Below are 21352 nucleotides of genomic sequence, written 5' to 3' on the forward strand. Positions count from 1 at the left end.
GCTGTTTCAGCAAAGAGGACCCCTGGTGCTGTCAACGCACGATTACATGGAAACATAGAAATAAAATTCCAATAAATCGAACTTTTGTTCTATTGTTCATTGCTAACATAAATTCTTTTGTCGTCACACAGGCATCTATCCCTTCTATTCAAAATGAGGCACACAACAAAGAATCAATCTTCAAACAGTTTCTCTACATTTCAACAGGATTCCATCTCTGAACTGCGTTGATCAAGACCCATAGATAATAATTATTTATATGAAACTGATGGCCAAGCCTATTACAGAATACAGAAACGCCCTATAGTACAAATGGCTTCCCTTCCCAAGGAAGAATCATTTTTATACAAGAATAGGGAAAGGAATCAAAGAAACCAAAAGAAAAATGTGCTCCCATAAAGCTTCCGTTCGTGAGCGCCTAGTTATTATAAAATGCCATTTGAAGCTGCTTCACGTGATTGAGCCAAGCAGCTACATTCTGACCGTCAACAGTTACCCAATCAACAACTGTCGCGGCAGGTTGCTCCCACCACTCCACTACCTGCAAAAGGATTTCCGTAAAAGGCCAACTTAGAAATAGTAAATGTATCAGAAGTTGCATGAAAGGGTATAGAGCTGGTCAATGAGCCACAAAACAGCTGACTAATAACTTCGTTATTTGAACAGAACTGCTTTGGTCATATACCTAACTTCAGAAACTTAAACCCTTCCAAGCTCCATTAACCAAATAAGCAATTCATATTGCATATTTCTCTAAAGAACAGTCATATCACTTCAAAAAATCTGAAGCAATAATTTAGAGACCAAATCCATTAAGGGAATAACCAATCTAACCTACAGGCACAGTGCAGCCTACTTGTCCTCACCAATGATATCATGATACCAATGGTTACATCAATAATAAAAGGAAAATACCTAATGTTCATATTACAACCCTGATTACAACTGTATAGCATCATAGTGAGGACTATTTTTTTTACTGCAGAAAAATGAAGGTTAGAAGAGGTATATATGACTGAGGAACCAGAAAATTTCTTCACTCTTCTCTCTTCCACATTTCCCCCTTACACTACTTCTGTGTTTAATGGATTCTTATTTCTTGCATAATTTTTTTAATTTTATTTTACTGGTCAACGGCTCTAATACCAAATTGTTGTAAAGACCAACATGGCCCAAAGATGTATTAGGAGGGTAAACAATAGTCTAAGAAGGGTTTATAGATGCTTTTACAACCAAAGATAGAAATTTGTTGGGGTTGGAAAAGGTTCTAAGTGAATATTTGCAGGACAATGAACATATTAAAACAATACAAATTGTACACAAAGTACAGGGATAAATTTTTTAAATGAAAACATACACTCCATAAAATTGTACACATTGTCAAGTCTCTAAGGTGAAGAGTTGTATGAGCACATACACTCCATAAAATTATGATGAAATTAAATTCCATTAAAGAATGAAAATTTTCCTTTATAAGAAACTCCAAAATTTTTGAAAACTATGACTTTAGATAGAATTTTGGCGGGATGAATGGCGATAGAAGCTTAGACAAAAATAAAATCACTTGCTGTGGATACATCTATGTTCGTAACTACCTAAACAATCAATTGAAAATATGAACATTTAACTATGACTATACAGATCAAATACAATAGCAGACCCTACAGACAATCTGTAAGATTATCAAAATACCCATAATGCTTAATATAATAAATAAAATTTCACAGAAGTGCAAATCTGGCTATTTGGCTTTAACATCCCCCACCCCATACACAGACAAAAAAAAAAGTTCAATGTTCCCATGCATATTTTGTTACATACCGACTTATTTTCCTTGACAAGTGAACCAATATATTTATGAAAGATATTGGCGGGATCCTCGTGCATTGGGCTACCCTTTTTATATTTACGAAAGATATAAGAGCTATAGAATTAATACTAAAAACATAGCATACTTGAACAAGTGAAACAATATCCACAGACAGGAGAACCGTGATGAGCATACTGGTTTTTAGTAGTGTGATTACTTACCAAACCTCTAACCCGTTCACAATCCTCCAAGCATTTCTGCGCATTCAAAACTGCAGTCTTAAGTTCTGGCAACCATTTCTCCATAACAATCTTCTCTTGTTCCCCAGCCAAATTCAAACAATAATTTGTTGTTCTGCATAACAAAGAAAAATCAGATAAAACCACACTCATGGTAAAAAAGAAGCCATAAAATGAAAAAGTTCCTTTCCTTCTCTAACAAGACTTAAATAGATGTATTCTTTTTAACAGTTTTATTGAAGATTTTATTATATGCATTGCTATTTTTGAAATTCTCATGCTTCTTTTTTTTTTTGATCAATAATTCCCATGCTTCTTTCACAAAAGGTCTACTTACCAGTTCTGTCACAGATTATTCAGCAAATGGTTGCAGGGCTGCAGATGGATCAGATTTAATCAAAACTAAATTTGGACCAATTCATTTATGTCAGATTCAGATATTCCACTGTCTAACATATTTAGCCATAATTGGATTGGATTCAGATATTGCTTGATCTGATCTGATTTGATTAGTATACATATATAAAAGAGCCCTTCTTAGATTTTAATTTTAAGTTCTATAAGATTAAGTGCAGTTTGGGATTTAGATAATTTTTTTCTTATTACAATATATATTTTCATATTCATGTTCACTTTTGTAGACTTTTGTTAGTCTTATGCAAATTTATTGAATTTCCAATTGAATCAGGTATCTACATAAATAAAAGAATCGAAAACAAATCTCCTGGATTCTTATTGGACCAGATTTGTATATACTCCCATCCAAATTTGATTTGATCCTTTGCATCCCCAATTGGTAGAACAAGAAATATATATTCTTACAATATGAGAAACATAATAAAGAAACCCGATTCACGTCCCCACTCCCCAGCATACATCAACAAAGGATCATGCTGTAGCTTTACCTTTCATATTCTTGCTGTGCATGGTATGCATGGTTTAACAAGGAACGACCACTTTGGACAAGATCTCTACGTATATGTACCAAATTAATTGCTTCTGACAAGTCCTCCAACACACTAGCCTCAGAACCCCTGAGTTTCAAACAGAACTCTAGAGACTCCAATACTGATGCTAATCCAGCATCTGAACCTTCCAAACCTGGGTATAATACATTATTAGTAAGTACTCAGTGGAAATACATTAGGTAAATACTGAAGAGAAAAGGTGATTAAGAAAATCAAATCATATACCTAAAAGAAAGCAACTTAACAGTGAATTCATGCAAACACTGGCAATTTAACAGGTTATATACTATTTGTGTAGTTAAATGAAAGTGAAGTGAATTCCACACAGAGAAATGCATCACACCCCCACCCCAAGCATAGTAACAAAATATTAAAAGTAGATGCCACATCTTCCACTTCTAGATTGAACAAACTTCAGCATCACAACTTTTCAGTAGGTGTCAACTGAAAAGTTCAGTAAGCTGGTCACTCTGTGAAGAGGATATATTCTTATGGCCAGATTGTTTATTTTTTTACTCCTTGGGTTCAATATATGCCCAATAAACTTTGGCTTAGGGCATGCTTGATAATGGTTACCCATAAAAGAAAAAGGGACCTGCTTGATAATGGCTGAAGTGGTTGAATTAAATGACTTATTGCTTTGTCTTTTAGTGGATAAAATAATTAATAATAAAATATTTGAAGGCATGGTAATCAACCCAACTTCAGCTTCAGCCACTACAGATTTTTACAGGTTTTCCTTTGTTGAGGCTTCTGTTTTTAGGTTTAACCATGGAAGACTTCATGACTGTAATATCCTTTGTCTTTTATAATAAGTCCTATTAATTCCAATAAAAAATCCAACAGGACATTTATCCATGACGGATATTTAGATGACATGTGCTAGAAACCCGGCACTCTTGCAACATATTGACAATTCTGACATTGCTAAAGGTCACCTAATGGATTTTAGGTTCTTCAACAGGCTTTTCTATATTGGACGTTTTTAACAAGCATACTGAAACAACCAAAATATTAGTGGTGAATTGATACAAGTTCTTTTTTTTTTTTTTTTGAAAAAGGTAAGGTAAATTTATTGACTGAAATCAGAACCATACAAAGAAGCTCCCGGGAAAAAGCAAAGGCTGAGAACAGCCTCTCAGCTTGGTGAATTGATACAAGTTGAGCTAAAAATCCTAGAATTTCATCTCTATAGATGCAAGTATTGCATAAAGTACCATATTAAGTACTGCCAATGCTAACCTAGTTTCATGGGAAACCCATGGGACAGACATCACCATAGATAATTTCTGCTTAGATGCAGACAAATTAAATTTCCCTGAGAATGAAGTGAGACTTCCATTAGCTTGCAGTGGAGGTAGCATGATGACATTTTTTTGGTAAAAGTGACCAGAAGTCACTCAAGAGAGAAAAGAAAAAGCAAACCAACTCCCAAACAAGAAACCTCAACAAAACCAGCAAAAGCCAAAACCCAAGATGATGACATTATCACATGCAAATATAAACACATAATTATATCACTGTTGATAAATTCTTTTAAGTTGTTACTAATAGCATCACTTGAGACATTCTTCTAAGTGGATGCAGGAACTTACCAGCGTGGTATTGCAGGGCAGCAGAAACACGACATATGGATGGAATTGCTGATGGATCTCTTGCACCAGCTCTTGCAGTTGATAAAGCAGCACTCTTCTCTGCAGAAGCAACTGCTTCTGGTCCCGTTGACCCATTAGCACCCATAGACTCCAGAAGTGCCTGATTGATAAGGGTAGAAATGTTAAGTGCTAGTGCAGCATGTAGGCATAGTAAAAGCTCACAAATGTATCAAGAGAATATGACATGAAATAAATACAATGCTATTATTCAGGGCCAATATATAAAAATCCATTTGAATAATGCTCCACATGAAACTTTCTTTTATTGGGCAAAGAATTCTCACAAATGCCATTATTTAGGAAATAGAATAAACAAATGAACATGACACTATTTCAGAATTTTGATGCCAAAGAACAAACAAATAAAAAAATACCAGTCCCAAATTTCCATAGGTGTTTTTATTCTTGTATATGATCTGCTGTAAAAGTATAAGACAAATAAAAATACCTAATCAATTATATGGATATATATCAAAGATAACAAGGCATACATTATTACGTATATGTACTTATAGACTCATCATCATCATCCTTGTCCCGAACTATATGGGGTCAGCTACACGAATCCTGTTTTGCCATTCCATTGCATCCAGTGTCATATCCATTGTTAAACTATGGGTGCTTAAATCATTTCATATTACTTCCACCCAACTCCTTGTCGGTCTGCCCCTAGCTCTTATGGTCCCTTCAACTTGTAACAGATCACTATTTCTAACAGGTGCTCTTCTAGCCCCTAGCTCTTCTAGTTTAAACCATCTCAATCTACTTTCTCACATTTTATCACCTATTGGAGCTACTCCTAGGTTCCTCCAAATCATGTCATATTATGCTTATAGACTACTTACTTCTAAATTAACTATTTAACTAGCATATGCCATATGATATCGTTTATAACAATACCACTATTCATGTGATTAGTCTGCTAATGTAAAGTAAAACAGGAAACTACATTGGGCTGTTTTTTTTTTCATTTTTTGGTTGTTTTAGTGCATACCATTTAAGAATTTATGTTACACAGTTATTGGATCTAGCAAAGCTAGCTTGGATGACAATAAATTATGTCCTTCCCCAGTGCAATAGGCATCTATATTTTCCCCCAAACCGGTTTTTTTTTGATAGATAACAAAGACATTTATTAATAGATATTAATAAAGAAAGATACAAAAGGAGGGGTAAAAACTCTTACCCCTCCCAAGAAATTTGTTGATATCGTGCTCCTTTTCTGCTAATATTTGGAACTAGGTTGTTTCTTTTTTTGGGTGCAGGTGGAACTTGCCCTCTGAAGTAAAGCTGCTGTTCACTCCGGCTGCTCTTAGGAGATTGACAAAAAGAGGGAAGCTAATGTGTAAATCAGAGCCGCCACCTTGTGGATTTTATGGGAGGAGAGAAATGCTAGAATATTTCAAGAAAAGGAAATAAGTCTTGCAGAAGTCAAGGAATGCATATTGGCAAAGACAATTTCATGGCTGAAATCTTCACAATTGTTGGCAGATTTCTCCTTTGATGACTTAAGGAGAAATTGGGAAGCAGTGGCTTCTACAGTCTCCACCAAGAACAGATTACAAGTTGAATGGAACCCCCACCGGATGGAGTGGTAAAATTGAATTTTGATGGCAGCTGCCAAGGTAACCCAGGGTCATCCGGAATTGGTGGGATTCTGAGAGATAAAGACAGCAATATGTTGTCTCTTTTTTCAGGACCAGTGGGTGAAGGTGATTCTGTAAGGGCAGAGCTACTAGCAGTGGTACAAGGTATACAGATGGCTAGTCAAATAGGAGTGAATAATTTGTTAGTAGAAGGGGATTCCAAGGTAGTAGTGGGCTGGCTGAATAGCCCAGACACAGTTTGTTGGGGCTACAGGGATCTGTTAAAGAAAGTTAAATGGATGACAAGAAATATGACTGTTAGGCTTCAGTGGGTCAGCAGATCAGCAAATGCAATGGCTGATTCTCTGAACAAGCAAGGGGTGTCAAGGGGAGATCTGTTTTGGGATACTTTGTAATTTGTGTCTCAGGTTTGGGCATGTTTAGTGTATGATTCAGTCCTCGGGGGAGGTAACATCTCGTGCCTTTTCCTAGGCTGTTTGTATTTCTGATATTTGTTTTAATAAAATTACTCTCATTTATCAAAAAAAAAAAAACAGTTCAGATTACAATATTGCCTAGAAAAAATTAACTCTTCCCACCCCTTGTTTGGCCAATGAATCTGCCAAGGATTTGGCGCACCTCTTAGTCCATTGAAACTTGACTTCCATATTTTGTATGAGATGTCTAACTTTCTTCTTTTCATTTAGAAACTTCCACAAACTAGAATCATCCTTCATTAACCAGTTTATAGCCAACTTAGAATCACCTTCCACTATCAGTTTTCTGATATTTAACTCTTGAGCTCTTTTTAACCCTTCCAAAACAGCCAATATTTCAGCTCTAAGAGAGTCCCCCCATCCAATAGAACCAGAATACAATGCGACAATTCAACCTTCATCATCCCTGAAAGCTCCCCCTATACCCGACAGGCCTGGATTTCCTTCGCTACTACCATCAAAGTTTAGTTTAGTGAACCTGAAGCTGGAGGGGACCAAACTGGGTAAGATACACGTTCTTCCTTGGAGCTGACCAAGCCACTTCTCTCCACTTCCCGATGATATCTACTTCTGAATAGTTTTCAAAAATTTGCAGTCTTAACCCAATGAATCACCCTTATAGAAATTAGTTCAATGATTACACCCTCATTTCTTTCTTTCCCATGAAAGGTCCGTTGGTTCCTTTCCTCCCAGACTGTCCAACATACAGCTGCTCTTACACACCTCCACAGAATTTTCCCTCTCTTCTTCAGCACATTTGAGAGGGGGGGGGTCCACCTGCAACCAAAAAGATAGAAAAACCAACACCAGATTTCTGAAACAAATGGGCAAGAAACCAATAAGTGATAACAAGCCTCACCATTCTTCTTACAAAGGATGCACCAGTGTGGGGATAAACACCAATTAGGCCTTTTTCTTTGGAGTAAGTCACAAGTGTTACACTTTTCAAGGAAAACTTCCCAACAAAAGGCACTAATTTTGGGAGGAATTGGTCTACCCCAGACTTCCAAAACTGGAAAAGGGATTCCAAAGACAGGTGGGGAATGAGCTAGTTCTTTGAAGAAAGAAGAACATGAGAAGACACCTGAAGGAGGAGCTCAAATCCTACTATCCCTCCTAAGGGGGTCAATATCCACCTACTCTAGGATTTTTAGCAGGTCAGCAATGAGGTTCAATTCCGAGTCCCAAACCGGTTTGTATTTGTAATAAGTGATGCATGTGTAGTTTACTGGGTAGAATGCAGTCAGAATCAATCAAAGGAAAAGATTTGTGAGGATTCCATTGTGCTCTTATTCTCCCCCAACAACAGGGATATTATATCCCAATATCTCCCCTTCTTCCTAGAGTGATGCATATAATGACACTGAAATTTTGATCTTTCTACAAACTTCAATAGGTATCAAAATAAGGTTGTAACCCTACAAGAACATTGTTCATAAACAATAAGGTGCACAGGTAACTATTGAAAATAGTTTAGATATCATACTAGTCTCCAGATGTTTAATGGCAACTATAAGAGAATAGGCAATATCAAATGGGTCTAAAATTGGAAATCATCTGTCCAGAAATCAACCTGAACAATCTATTAAAGATCTATTTTACATACTTTAGCTAGGATAGTCTTCCATTTTTTTAACATTTTGCAAGGACCAACAATTATGTGAATATGATAAAATTGGCCATTTTTCCTAATTGATGGAAAACAAGGCCTCACAATACAGAAAATTTGGTAATGGTGCCCAGATATAGTGGCCCGTTAATATAACATGTAGTCATAAAATTAGTTAAAATCTTACAGACCTGTGGTGTTGCTGGCAACATGTAAAGGCTATTATCAGGACTTCGATAAAAGGCAGAAAGCTCCTTTTCAATAAGGTCCTTTGCTTTATTTGATATCTCTGCAACAACTGTGCATGCTGGAATAATGGTACTTGATGCATATTCTCTAGCAGCTAATGGCTGCTTCTCCCAGAATGTAGCAGAATCCTACAGGAGTAAAATAAAATAAAATAAGAAATCATTTGTAATGCTGGAAGAAAATCATATAAGATATGCCAGTAAAAAGAGAGACATGCAAGAAACAAACAAGGCAGATGTAAAATATAAAATTATAAATCTACATAAAACCATGCAGTACACCTCTAAAGTATATAATGATTATTGGGTAAGGATAGAAGGTCTAATACTTTCAGTATCAGCATCCCACTAAAATTTTGCCTCATAACAACAAAACCAAATATGAAGAGAAAAGGTCTTCCTATGTTATTAAAGAAACGAAAGAAAGTTGGTTCTCAGGAAAATATACCATTTTAAGAACACACCCATATGGCGCAACATCTAGCAAACGTAAAAACACTCCTCAGTTAATATTCAAATTCCTATGATCTATTAATGATATAAAATCCTCATATTAGGATATTAGATTGGCAGAGAAGAGCTACATTTATTCCAGCCTATGCAGTTTGCACCAAGAAGCCACAACAAAATCAAGGTTAATGCAATAGGGATCTCCAAGGTAGAATAGCACATCTAGGCAGTTGATGGGCCTTGCTAAGCATGGCACGACCCCCTAGGCCAGGCTGGGCTGAGGGATTTTGGCCCATGTCCCATGGCCCAGCACAAGCACAGCACGGCATGGCCAAAGCAATTTATTCATGTTTATATATATTAATATAATAATTACTATCATCAGTCATTATTTTTTATAATTTTGAGTATTAAATTTTTTTAAGTGAAGTGCAAAAACAGAATGAAAAATCTGAAAAATGGAATAATACAGGCCGGCCCAGCCCAGCCCATGCCCATGCCCCGACAACTATGGGCCCAGGCTCGTGCTGGGCCCCACCACCAGCCTACACAGGCCGTGCCAGCACAGCCAGCTACAGTGCGGGCAGCACAGAAATGTGGGCCGTGTTGGACCAGCATGGCCCACATTACACCTCTATGTACAGTTAATATATCAAGCCAAGTATGATGCAATGATGATAACGACCATTTACTTATCCACTTTGTTCCAATTAAATTAGTAAATTTGAGACAGGAAATCAAAGCTAAGCTGTATATTTTGCAAGCCTCAAATTTTTTTTTTTTTTTTAGAAAAAGTAAGGTAATTGTATTAATTCCAACACGGCCCACATTACACCTCTATGTACAGTTAATATATCAAGCCAAGTATGATGCAATGATGATAACGACCATTTACTTATCCACTTTGTTCCAATTAAATTAGTAAATTTGAGACAGGAAATCAAAGCTAAGCTGTATATTTTGCAAGCCTCAAATTTTTTTTTTTTTAGAAAAAGTAAGGTAATTGTATTAATGAGTATAACTGTAAATATAACAGTTGCCGATCCACAAAAACTCCATGTACAGCCAGAAACTATACAGAAAGCCAACAAAAAACAGGTCTCTCCGGAATAATACAAGAGACCCCCAGCAAAATCAAGTTAACAAAAAACCCAGATCAAAATACTGCTGGTGGGGGACATGCTTAAAAGAGTCCTTGGCTGACAGCCAGGAATGTATGGTAGCTATTGCCCGAACCACCAACTCATCTAAGGAGCACCTTTGACCTTCAAAACTCCTACTATTTCTTTCTTTCCACAGGACCCAACACACCACATGAGGGATCATACTCCACAGCATTTACCCCTTTTGCTTAAGCCCGTCAACTTCCAAGAGAAGAGCAGGTCAGCTAGAGATTTGGGACAGCACCACCTGACATTTAACAGGGAGGAAAAATGGCTGAACAGCAAGTAAGCAATCTCACAGTGATTACAGATTCATCTTCCTCACTACACTACACATCACACATCTTATGGAGGGCAGCACCAGACCCCTCCTGATCAACTGCTCCGTAGAGAGACATTTACCATGACTGCTGTCTAGATCAAGAAGGAGACTTTAGTAGGAAAGTGAGGGAACCAAATCTCTTTCCATGGAAAAACCTGAGACGAACCAGCACTCAGCTTTAAATAAAAGGACTTCACCGAGAAAATCCCATCCGAAGCCCACTTCCAAACTCAGGAATCTTGTTAATTTGGATTTGGTTGATAACCTTGAATTCGTTGGAGCAGCTCTAGCAGATCAGAGACTTCCCAATCATTGAGATGCCTCCTAAACTTTGGACACCAGACTCATAAATTTCCAAGCCACTCAAACTGATCTGCCACCCTCACAACCCTGTCTTCTGCTATAAGGAATAGTGAAGGGACAGTCTCCATTAGGGGAGAACCATTGCACCAAGTATCTCGCCAGAACCTATTCCTGTTGCCATCCCCTAATTCTAGCCTTATCCCTTGGACAAAATAAGGATAGACCTTCTCAATTCCCTTCCAAACTGAGCAGCCAGCAGAAGTGGGTGCAGGCCCAGGATCTCATCCATTGTTCCTAGTTCCAAACTTTTCCACAATTAACCGCCTCCAGAGAACTCGGGGGTTAGAATTAAAGAGCTAAAACCATCTACCAAGGAGAGCAGTGTTTACCTGCCTAAAATTTCTCACTCCTAAACCCCCTTCCGAGACAGGTTCCGAGCAGTGTTTGCAATCCTCAAATTCTTGCACTAAATTCAAGATGAAATATTCAATAGAATGGAGAGAAGAAAGAAACATCTGTTTATCAAGTCCTAGCAGCCAAATAAGTCTTGCATACTAATAAAAAAAAAGAACATCACAACTTATCGAACAATATCAACACCCATAACTTGGATCAGAAAATAATTGACAAGAAGCATTATAAATTACAAATATTAGAAGACTTAGTAAATGCCCTTCAATGGTGCATATTCACACAAAGACTCGGTACTTAGCATGTACATGACCTTATCAGGAAAGATGAAAAAATGAATTTAGATTATCCTAACCATCAAGCCAAATAACCCTTTGTTATAGATTCTAGATGGATGGATGGACAAGATACATCTGAAAGAATGCTGAATGAGAGGACTCCCCAAGGCTCAGTCCCCCATACATCAAGAAATAGTTTTAGGCTTTTAGCACTGCTTTGGGGTCTGTAAATGGCCTGATAGACCTCCTGGATTGATGAAAAAGTGCTTTAACTCATACAGCATGACCTTATGCTTCATGGGGAAGATAGTATCAGGACTAATACTCAAGACATAGTTTATCCATGCATCAAGCAATGGCTTTAGGCTTTCAGTATTTAGCACTTTTTCAGGGTCAGTATAAATTGAGTGGACATGCTATTCACATGACAATTCAGCCACAAATTGACAACATCTCCCCCAAGAATGACAGTGTAGACATAGAGGAGATGTTCCCAACATGCAGCTGGATTGTCATCCGAATGGTGTATTAACACCATCTCCTGCACAGCAGATCTAGTCTCGTACAAATGGCTTTATAAGTCTATAGACCACCCAGATTGTGCCCTTCACTCATACAGCATGACCTACATCATGAGTTAGATAGAATTGGAACTATCCCATGCATCCCTGGTATCGATTTGTCATAAAAGAACAATATCAAAACTCCAGATACATTACCGTATTAGCCTTAAGCAAAGCAGTATAGATATATTCCAGTTCCGATCTGCGTGCATCAAACTCTTCGATTTTTTTCCACTTCTTCCTAAGTGAATCTTCAGCCTCTTTCCATTCTGCACACAACTTTTTCAAGCGCTGCACTTCAGATGTCAATGTACTCAAGCTTGCCCTCAATCCAGTTGCTTCTCTTTCCTTGGCCCAAACCTCCAACTGTGCAGAGAAAATAAGAATCATTAAAAGCTGCTGTTTTAATGTTCAAATAAGTTATATCAACCAATGAGGTATCAACCTGGCAATTTATTTTTATAATGTTCCTTGATATTTTTATATATTATACTATATATAAATTTATTTTTTTAATTTTTTTCTTTTATTTTAAAAATGCAAAACGGAATCAGATTAAATCCAACTCCAATCCAAGATTCCCAAATGTAATCCACTAATTAGCATAAGTTTATGTTTTTTTATCATTAATGCATAAGTATTTAGTCTACAAATTGCTGAGCTTATATAAATTTATTTTTTCAATTTCTTTCTTTTATTTTAAAAATGCAAAACGGAATCAGATTAAATCCAACTCCGATCCAAGATTCCCAAATGTAATCCACTAATTAGCATAAGTTTATGTTTTTCTTATCATTAATGCATAAGTATTTAGTCTACAAATTGCTGAGCTTATAGGCATGAAAATTGTATCCATGGTATATAATTAATAACTGAAAACAAGAAAATGTAACAAATTAAATTTAGTTTACAAAAAAACGTCATGATTCAGGATAGAGCCAAGTTTTAGAAAACGGAGCATCATAGTTGACCAGACAAGAAAAGTAGGCAAGAGGATATCAAACTAAAACCATGGTTTAATAAACACTTTACAGAATAGGCAAGTTACCACCAAAGTATACCTCAAACTGTCTCCCAGCATTCTGTGAGGTGCCTCCAGCAGCAAGTGAGTGCTGGGAAACTACACCATTGCTTCCTTGAAGACGCTTTATAAGCTTCTGACATAAGTTCCGTGCCTCAGCAGCTTTATTTAGTGAATCTTCAGTGGCCACAAACTGTTGCACATGCGCTTTCTGCAGGCAATTACTCCATTAGATATCAATCAAATGCCTCAAAGTAATTTGAAGGAACTTTTCTATTGAACACAAGGAGCAAAAGTCAACATGGTCTTGATGTAGGAATCTAAAATTTTGAATTCTGAGGAGTAAAACTAAAACACTGAAAGATAAGAGATAATTTAAGCTAATGCAAAATATAACAGGTCATCTAATAAATGAAAAAACAAAAGTTTACTTTTAATGATGAGACAAAGCGCATAAGGAACAATCTAAAATGAACAAGGAGCAGGTTACAGCAGATTATATTCAATAGGTATCTTCTTTTAAGCCAATAGTACAGGAACTTCGGTCCCCACCAACACAACAAAGGGTGAACTTGAACTTTGATGTAAGCTCTATAGGCAATCCAGGCCCATCAGGTAGGTATAGGGGGTGTGTTCAGAGATGGAGAAGGCAGAATAATTTCTATGTACTCAGGCCCAATAGGTGTGGGATATTCTTTGAGAGTGGAGGTCACGGCTTTGCTTTAACGCTTAAGATATGCCGAATAGTTGGGGCTACACCAAATTGAAATAGAAGGGGATTCTAAATTGGTAATTGGATGGATGCAGTCAGGCTGTTAGTGATTCTCGATACATAGACAATTGATAAGGAAATTTTCAGCTTAACAAAGGAGGTTGGTGATTGCTTTATGTGCTCAAGAATATTAACCAATGGGTTAGCAGATACCTTAGCAAAACAAGGGACGGTTAGGGAGAATATGTTTTGGGTAGTGTTGCAATTCAACTTGTGTTTGTTTCAACACCCTATACTAGGGGTTGATATTAGTACATTGAAAGTTCATTAATGAAGTTACCATTTCCAATAATATGTATGTATGTAGTGTGTGTGTGTGTGTTTGTGTTCCTTATTTTGTGGTGCTGGTAAGATTTACCTGTCTTTCAAGGAGTTGACTATGAGGTCCTTTCAGGGAGACGTCAATTCCCATTTTCCCATGATCATATAATTGATATTGTAAAGGTGAGCTTACATCAGGAGAAGCAGCGTCCATCACTCTGTTGTTCTCATATTTGTATCTAGAGAAATTAAAAAAATACATGATTAATAGATGATCAAATAAAGAGAAACTCAGGAAAAAAAGTAAGATAATATTAACATAAAATAAGCTACACCAAACATGACCAATATCAGCTTATTGGAGTGATCATAGGAAAATGAATGGAGTTAGTTTTTTACATACAGTAAGTGATTATATATATATATATATATATATATGGGGGGGGGAGGGGGGAGCCAGGCAATACAATCTTTATCTTTGTCGGAAAGGGAAAAAAATGTCTATAATTGACTTCAATCTTGAACCACTGATAGAGAAAAGATTAGATAGGCTCAAACCAGCATTAAAGAACCATTTCCTACTCCAATTCCTTCAATTAATTCTATGAAAAAAATACTAAGTAGAGATTTCTTGACAAGTAGGAATTTCAGTAATTGAGTATATTCCCTTTATTAGCGTACAGCTAAAAACAGAAAATTGATCTAAAAAATGCATAAAAATTTTGTCTTTTGAATTTGATGCTACTTGACAATGTCCAAGATATAGCTTAACTCTTGTCCTGAGCTCTTGAGAACATAAATCCAGCCTGAATCAACCACCATCACAAGCATATTATATGCATCATAGATTAGTGGCAATAAGCATGAAAGTCAAAGTACACATTAATGTTTCTGATTTTTCCCAAAATCAGGAAAAGATTCATGATATATAAAATCAGGAAGTGAGAAATCTTCCTCTACATGGATAAGAGGTCCACTGATCCAATAAGGATGACCAAATTGGCAAGCAAGCACCTATTAGGTTCGTTTTAATCAAAAAGAATTACCATAAGTGAGAACTTGTAGACATGCACAAGCATATACCAAACATAGAAACTAAACTAAGCTAAAAAATTCATTTAGATACTTCTATCTCGTATAGCCAAAATAAAAGACTACAGAACAAACAAACAGGAAAAAGAAACATAGATGAACAAAGAAATGTGGAAGGACCTTAAGAGTTCTGCATCAGCCCTTATGTCAATTTTCTCTGTTTCTCTACTAATCAATGTTTTCATCCGTACAGTATATGTGGTAATTGTCTGAAGCAATTGAGGAGGGTTCTTAAGGCAATTTAGAATGGCAGTCTTAATATCATCTGGTAATTCACCATCAAAATCAATGCCCAACTTCTCAACTTCTAACTGAGGACTTAGATGAATACCGCTTCCTTCATAAGCTGGGAAAGAGTTGCGTATCTTTTCAATCATATGAGCTGCCAGAGATTCACATGCCTTCCTGACATTTCTTTCTCGAGTAGTTTCAATGAGAATGACATCATCCAAAGATTTGTTGCCCTTAACAGTTGCATAGACGGCTTCTTTTTCACTGTTCACGTGGAAATCATCAACAACATCAACAGATGAGCTAACACTGGACCTCTGAGCATCTCTAGCCTGGTTAACATAGTAATGGAGACGCTTCTGGTACTCCGCAAATATTTTAGTTGATTCATCACACTGTTGGTCGTACGCCTCCAACATCACCTGTTTATGCCTGCTCAGAGAGAAAGCATGTATTGAAAAAAAACGCAATTTAGAGATATTTTTATACATGCCAAATAAAAAGCTTTAACAGATTCCCCCACAGTACCACATAAGATTGATGCGATGCATGCTAACGGTAAATGGTTTGAGCTTTTCTACTTATATTAACTTAATCAGTAGTCAATAAGTTTATTTTAGAAGTGTAGACAATTTATGGAAGCATAATTAAGGCATATATATACGGAACTATGCAAAAAGATCTTCTCGTGAAGCTACACTACAGATTACAGTCATGAAGTTTTTTTAAAGAAAAAAAAAAAAAAAAACAAATCATCTTTGGTTGAATTCTCCAAGAACCTAACCTAACCTGTAATTGGACCTCTCATCAAGCATCCGCTTCCGTTCTGCTTCCTCCCTAGAAACCTCCAGCATTCGTGCCCTCAGATCTTTCCGCTGCCTCCGAACAATCTGCCTCAATCTGTCGACCTCTTTCTCTGCCAATTCTCTCTCTCTTAATGCAATCTCTCTGGTCTCCGAAGAACTCTCCGAACCCAGCCCTCTATCCATCCCCAATTTTGTTTTCTCCTTCTCCTTCCTCCTACCTTTACTCCTCCCCTCCTCATTCGGTTTCGGGGAATCCACCGAACTGCCGCCACCATCGTTACTGCCATGAACAAGTATATTCCGACGAATCTTCTCTACAGTTTTCTCTGATTTAACTCTCTGTAACAAGAAATTCCATACAGGGACCATATTCCCCCGATAAACTTTCCGGAGCGTATCTACTGATGGCAAGAACGCCTTGTTTGACGAGAGGTACGGACCCTGGGGCCGGTACCCCATTTCCTTCTGAAGCCACTCCAATATAGCCTCCGGCTGCGAAGCCGAGCTCCCTGAGCTCTGCATTTTCTCTAGTAATCTCAGAACTTAAACTATAAGGATTGCAATTAGATTAACTTCATGAAACGCAAAAAAGAAATGTAAACCCTAGATCGTAGATCTGAAAATTGGAGGATCCATGGATTTCTTACTACAATTCGAACTAAATTACGAAGATGACCCCAATAGCCCTAATGCGTTAAGGCGGGATGGAGAGAAAAACTAAAGAACGTGGTTTTGCCGCCGGCGATTGAACCAGAGGGAGACGTTTTTAAGCAACTTGACACTCGAAGTCCCAAACGCGACTAGTGAACTAACGACATGTACTCTCTCTCTATCTCTCTCTCTCTCTAACTCACATGATGGTTGATGGATGAACTGGAACTACATTCAAATCCAAGGTCCCGCCTTAATGAGGCTGGCGTGATCATAGCCCACCAACCCACCAGCCATGAAGCACACACCTCGTCACCTTCTTGGATTGGCCCAATTGGACAGAACTATCCTGGGCTGAAATAAAGGCCCGAAGTTAGGTTTATACTGGGCTTAGGCTCAGTTAGTTTGGCCCTTTCCGATTTAATCGTCTTTCTTTCCCAAAACAAACAAACTCAGTCATCTTTAACGTAGCAAAGAAGTTTGCGAGCCTGTCAGCGTCCATCCATTGGCTCCAAACGGTATCTGAGTATCCAAATTCGAATTCAAATTCAACCCAAGGGTGATCCCAATTCGATCTATTTATAATTGGATCAAGTATGGATCTACCCCTATCCGATCCAATATAATCTGATCAGATTCGATTTAAATTTATATGTTCATATATATTTAAAAATTATATTATATGTATCATTGAAGTTGGTATCAATATTGTATTTTCACTAAATTGTCATGGGTTCAAGTTTATACAAGTAATTTTTAATTCATTTTGTTCATAAAAATATAATATTAAAGTCATTTTTAGTTCACCTTATTAATAATATATAATGTTTTGATTCTTTTTAGTCTAATTTATTTATATTATTTAATATCCTATTCTGATCTGAATTCAATCTGAATCCACTAGATATCTAATGGATATGATCCAATTTGAACTCAAATGTAAACAAATCAAATTTGAATGTATCGATATCCAATTCAAGATCCATTCGGTGTGCAACCCTCCATCCAATCATCCACTGAGTCTATCTGAATTCCCATTCAGGCTTTGTTCATTTACTGGTAAATGAGAGGGGGAAAGTTGGTCACTGGGGTATCTCTTTTCCATTGACTAATTTTATAATATTCATTGTGATTAAGTATTGGACCTCATGGTAAAGAGAGATTCATTTACTTAGGTAAAACTTTTTCATCTCCCATAGTGGGTAATTAACTTTTTCGCTCGAGGAAAAATTTATAAAACATAATGGAATAAGTTTACTCTTTTTAACATTAGTTTTTTATGAGTAAAAAGGTCATTATATTACTTACCTGAGAATCAAAAGAATATGAGTAAGTGAAGTTATCCAATTAAATGTTACCTAAGAAACATTTACCAAGATAAATGCACTTACGAGGTAAGTGAGAAATTTATAAGCAAATGGGAGTGTAAATATATAGAAAATAATACAAAATATAAGGTTTTGTACTCTACATATTTATATTTATACTCCTCCCAAAGTAAGCCTAATAATTAAATCCGGGGAATTTGGAACATTAAATAGTAGGAGGGCATCATGGGACTTCCTGATTGCAGATTATTTTCTAAATACATGTTTATGTGTGGATTATCTGCGTTTGTAGATTGGTTAGAGGGAAAAAAAGAACGATTATGACTATATGGCAATTACGTGACAAAGCGTAGGAAATTATACAGAAATTTCCTTTTATTATTGTTTTGATAAAGACAGAGGCTTAACCCATTCGTCTCCATTTTTATTTTTAAGAAAAAATGGGGTGACAGTAAGGGTGGGACTTAACTCCTAATATTGGGACAGTCAGGATAAAAGTTGCTGTAGGCCTGCAGATTAAGCCGAAGTGGTGTATCATCCCATAAGTGGTTACTTTTAATCCAGTATACTCCAGTTCCCATACAGAGTAAAATTCTAAGTGCATATTTTGCTATGGGGGCAACTTTACCCCACCATTTATTGGATTTCTCCCTTCCACAATTTTCAGTGTTTCAACACAACACTTCACAGCATCGCTAGTTTTTTATTTTTTTATTTTTTACAAGCGACAATGGAAGAAACTTGAAGCCAAGTACACGAACAGGTTCACTTATAAGTTTGAGCAATGAATTAAAGCTTCAATTGTGGTGGCTAAATACAAGCACCAGCCATACAAATGGGAGTCTAATACCAAATAGATGGGATTTGTTAAGAAGTCATGAAGTCAAATCCCTTGTAGATGGGGTTTTTGGACTAGGGAGGTATGCAAATGGATCGGATTTAAATCAGGGTATATTCGAATCCATCCGACACTGTTTATGTCGGTTCCGAATATCCAAATGGTTATGATACGACTCTATTAGAATTTGAGTCCTATCAGTAAGTTGAATCTTCAGATCTGATCTGATTTGACTTATTTTATTTAAAAATTAATAAATTATTAAAAATAAATAAAATATACTAATTTAAATAAAATAAAAACAAAAAACACAAGTATTTTTTAATCATTTTCATCATATATATACATGTTTTTTATAAAAAATAAATAAATTATATGACAAATTTATAAAAGTATAATATAAAAAATATATTTATAAATAAATAAATAATATGTATTATATATATTTATAAATATATAATATATAATATATAATATATATCGGATCAAATCTTCTTGGATCGGATAGGGGTGATCCAAATCAGATCTGATCTAAAAATTCAAACAGGCGTGATCCAAATTTGATCAAATAGGATCGAATCTCAAATCGGAATGATCCGATCCATTTACACCCGTATTTTTCTGTTTCAACAATTAATTGTCAAGTTATACACATCCAAGGTTTTGACAACTTACAATGATACACAAGGAATAAAGGATTATTTTGTGATAGCAACACCTTGTCGTAACACAGATAATAGGAATATAATGTTTCTTATCATGCCACTATTATCAATAAAATTAAGGGGTAATTACTTGATAATGTGTACTGTGGCTTCAACAAAACTACTTAAGTATACCATGCTAAACCATCCAAAAAGTTTAGCTTGACAAAAAAAAAGTCAAAGGGCAAAAGAGCCCTTGGCTGTTCTTTAAACTTTTAAAATATACCCTGCGAAGAAAAAAAAAAAGTCGTCTGTTAAACCAATAACTGTACCTAGTTCTGAATGTGGCTGAGTTTGATCACACGGCATTACTGTAGGAATGATTATCATTTATCCACTTGGATATTTGGCGCTAGATGCCTACCCCAAGATCAAGATAAGCACATTAAGAAACTTAAAGATAATTCAAGATTATCTTTGCTCGTTTTCATCTCAGGGCTTCACAGTGGTCAATATTTCGGCGATAACTTTCCCAGTTCCCACCGACACACTCTATTGCACAGGGTATTTCTTCTACCTCTATTGAACCCGTGACATAAAAAGATAAAAATTAGATGAACCACAGATATTAGTTTAAGCAAAGCGGGACCATATGGAAACAAGCGGCTGTATGTTGAACGGATAAATGTTAGAAGGTGGACCAGCAAATGGTCATTGTGCTACAACCCTGTTGACAGCCTCTGTTAGTTGGAGGCTGTCCCAAAAGAAATAAGAATTCCTATTATCACATGGCACCTTTCCCGCAATAGCAATACAGTTCCCTTGAAAATTTCCTACTCCACAGAATTCATGCAAAATAACCAAGGAACTTGTGATCTGGAATTGTCAGTCTCATTGGATGGACCAACCCGGGTAATTTGGAGAATAAGGAGATTTAAAGAATTTGTTAGGGTGCCTGTTATATATAATATGTATAAACACTTTTAATGTAGCACATCCCAGCCCAGGGATGACAAGTTTACCCATTTCCCCAATCCCCCCAAGAATTCACCACAAACGTGGGGGATAGAAAATTTTTCAACCCCCGTAGTGAGGACGGACACCCAACGGGGTCCTCAATAATTGGTGATTGTATGTATTGTTAATATTAAGTATTTGTGTTTTTCTCATTAATTAGTCAAATAATTTGTATTAAATATCTTTAAAGATATGTTTAAAATGTATTTAAATTTATTTTATTTTGATAAGATTGTATATTGTGCATACTTTATTTAAAAATATTGGAATGAAGAAATAAAATAAAGTGAAATTGACATCAGGAAAAAAAAAATGACGGGGATTAAGGATCCCAGCGGGAATGGGATCCCAATGGGGACGGTGATGATGAGTAGCTCCCCGTTCTCGTCCTGCTGCCATTCCAAACCTCCAAACCATCACACTTGCTCTGCTTTCAAGTAAACGAATAACATAGATGCCCAAGAATTACAGTGTTTTAATTTTTAAATCTACAAAGTGAGCATCATAATCTTTACGACTAGACTTGTTGCTTTGGATAGGGAACCAGCCATAGTATTAGGAACTTTAGCCTGACATTCTTCAAATTTCA

General features: G+C 36.4%; 1 protein-coding gene across 2 annotated transcripts; it reads right to left on the bottom strand.

Annotated features, from left to right (window-relative positions):
* Positions 1–115: 115 nt before the first annotated feature.
* Positions 116–17166, bottom strand: AUG5 (HAUS augmin-like complex subunit). 2 transcript variants are annotated; one of them, XM_088983926.1, is made up of 11 exons: positions 16933–17162; positions 16269–16801; positions 15369–15911; positions 14254–14395; positions 13164–13334; positions 12259–12468; positions 8556–8741; positions 4613–4772; positions 2955–3150; positions 2032–2164; positions 116–541 (listed from the first exon to the last, which is right to left on the bottom strand). In XM_088983926.1, the coding sequence occupies exons 2-11, from the start codon at positions 16742–16744 to the stop codon at positions 419–421; spliced, it is 2340 nt and encodes a 779-aa protein (XP_088840052.1). In that variant the 5' UTR covers positions 16745–16801; positions 16933–17162; the 3' UTR covers positions 116–418. The 2 variants fall into 2 exon arrangements, with proteins under 2 accessions (XP_088840052.1, XP_088840051.1); XM_088983925.1 differs by having other exon boundaries at positions 16269–17166.
* Between the last annotated feature and the right edge of the window lie 4186 nt (positions 17167–21352).

This window comes from Nelumbo lutea, chromosome 4 (assembly GCF_056320005.1).
Source record: "Nelumbo lutea isolate HS-2025 chromosome 4, American lotus-T2T, whole genome shotgun sequence".
Classification (NCBI taxonomy): Eukaryota; Viridiplantae; Streptophyta; class Magnoliopsida; order Proteales; family Nelumbonaceae; genus Nelumbo; species Nelumbo lutea.

Bases quoted from the DNA above. Each gene is read 5' to 3' on its own strand.
- AUG5 (XM_088983925.1), bottom strand. From the start codon at position 16,807: ATGCAGAGCTCAGGGAGCTCGGCTTCGCAGCCGGAGGCTATATTGGAG. The intron at 12,469-13,163 runs GTATACTTTGGT...TTCTCTGCACAG, and splicing joins ATGCTGGGAGACAGTTTGAG to TTGGAGGTTTGGGCCAAGGA. The intron at 542-2,031 runs GTAAGTAATCAC...ATCCTTTTGCAG, and splicing joins GTGAACGGGTTAGAGGTTTG to GTAGTGGAGTGGTGGGAGCA.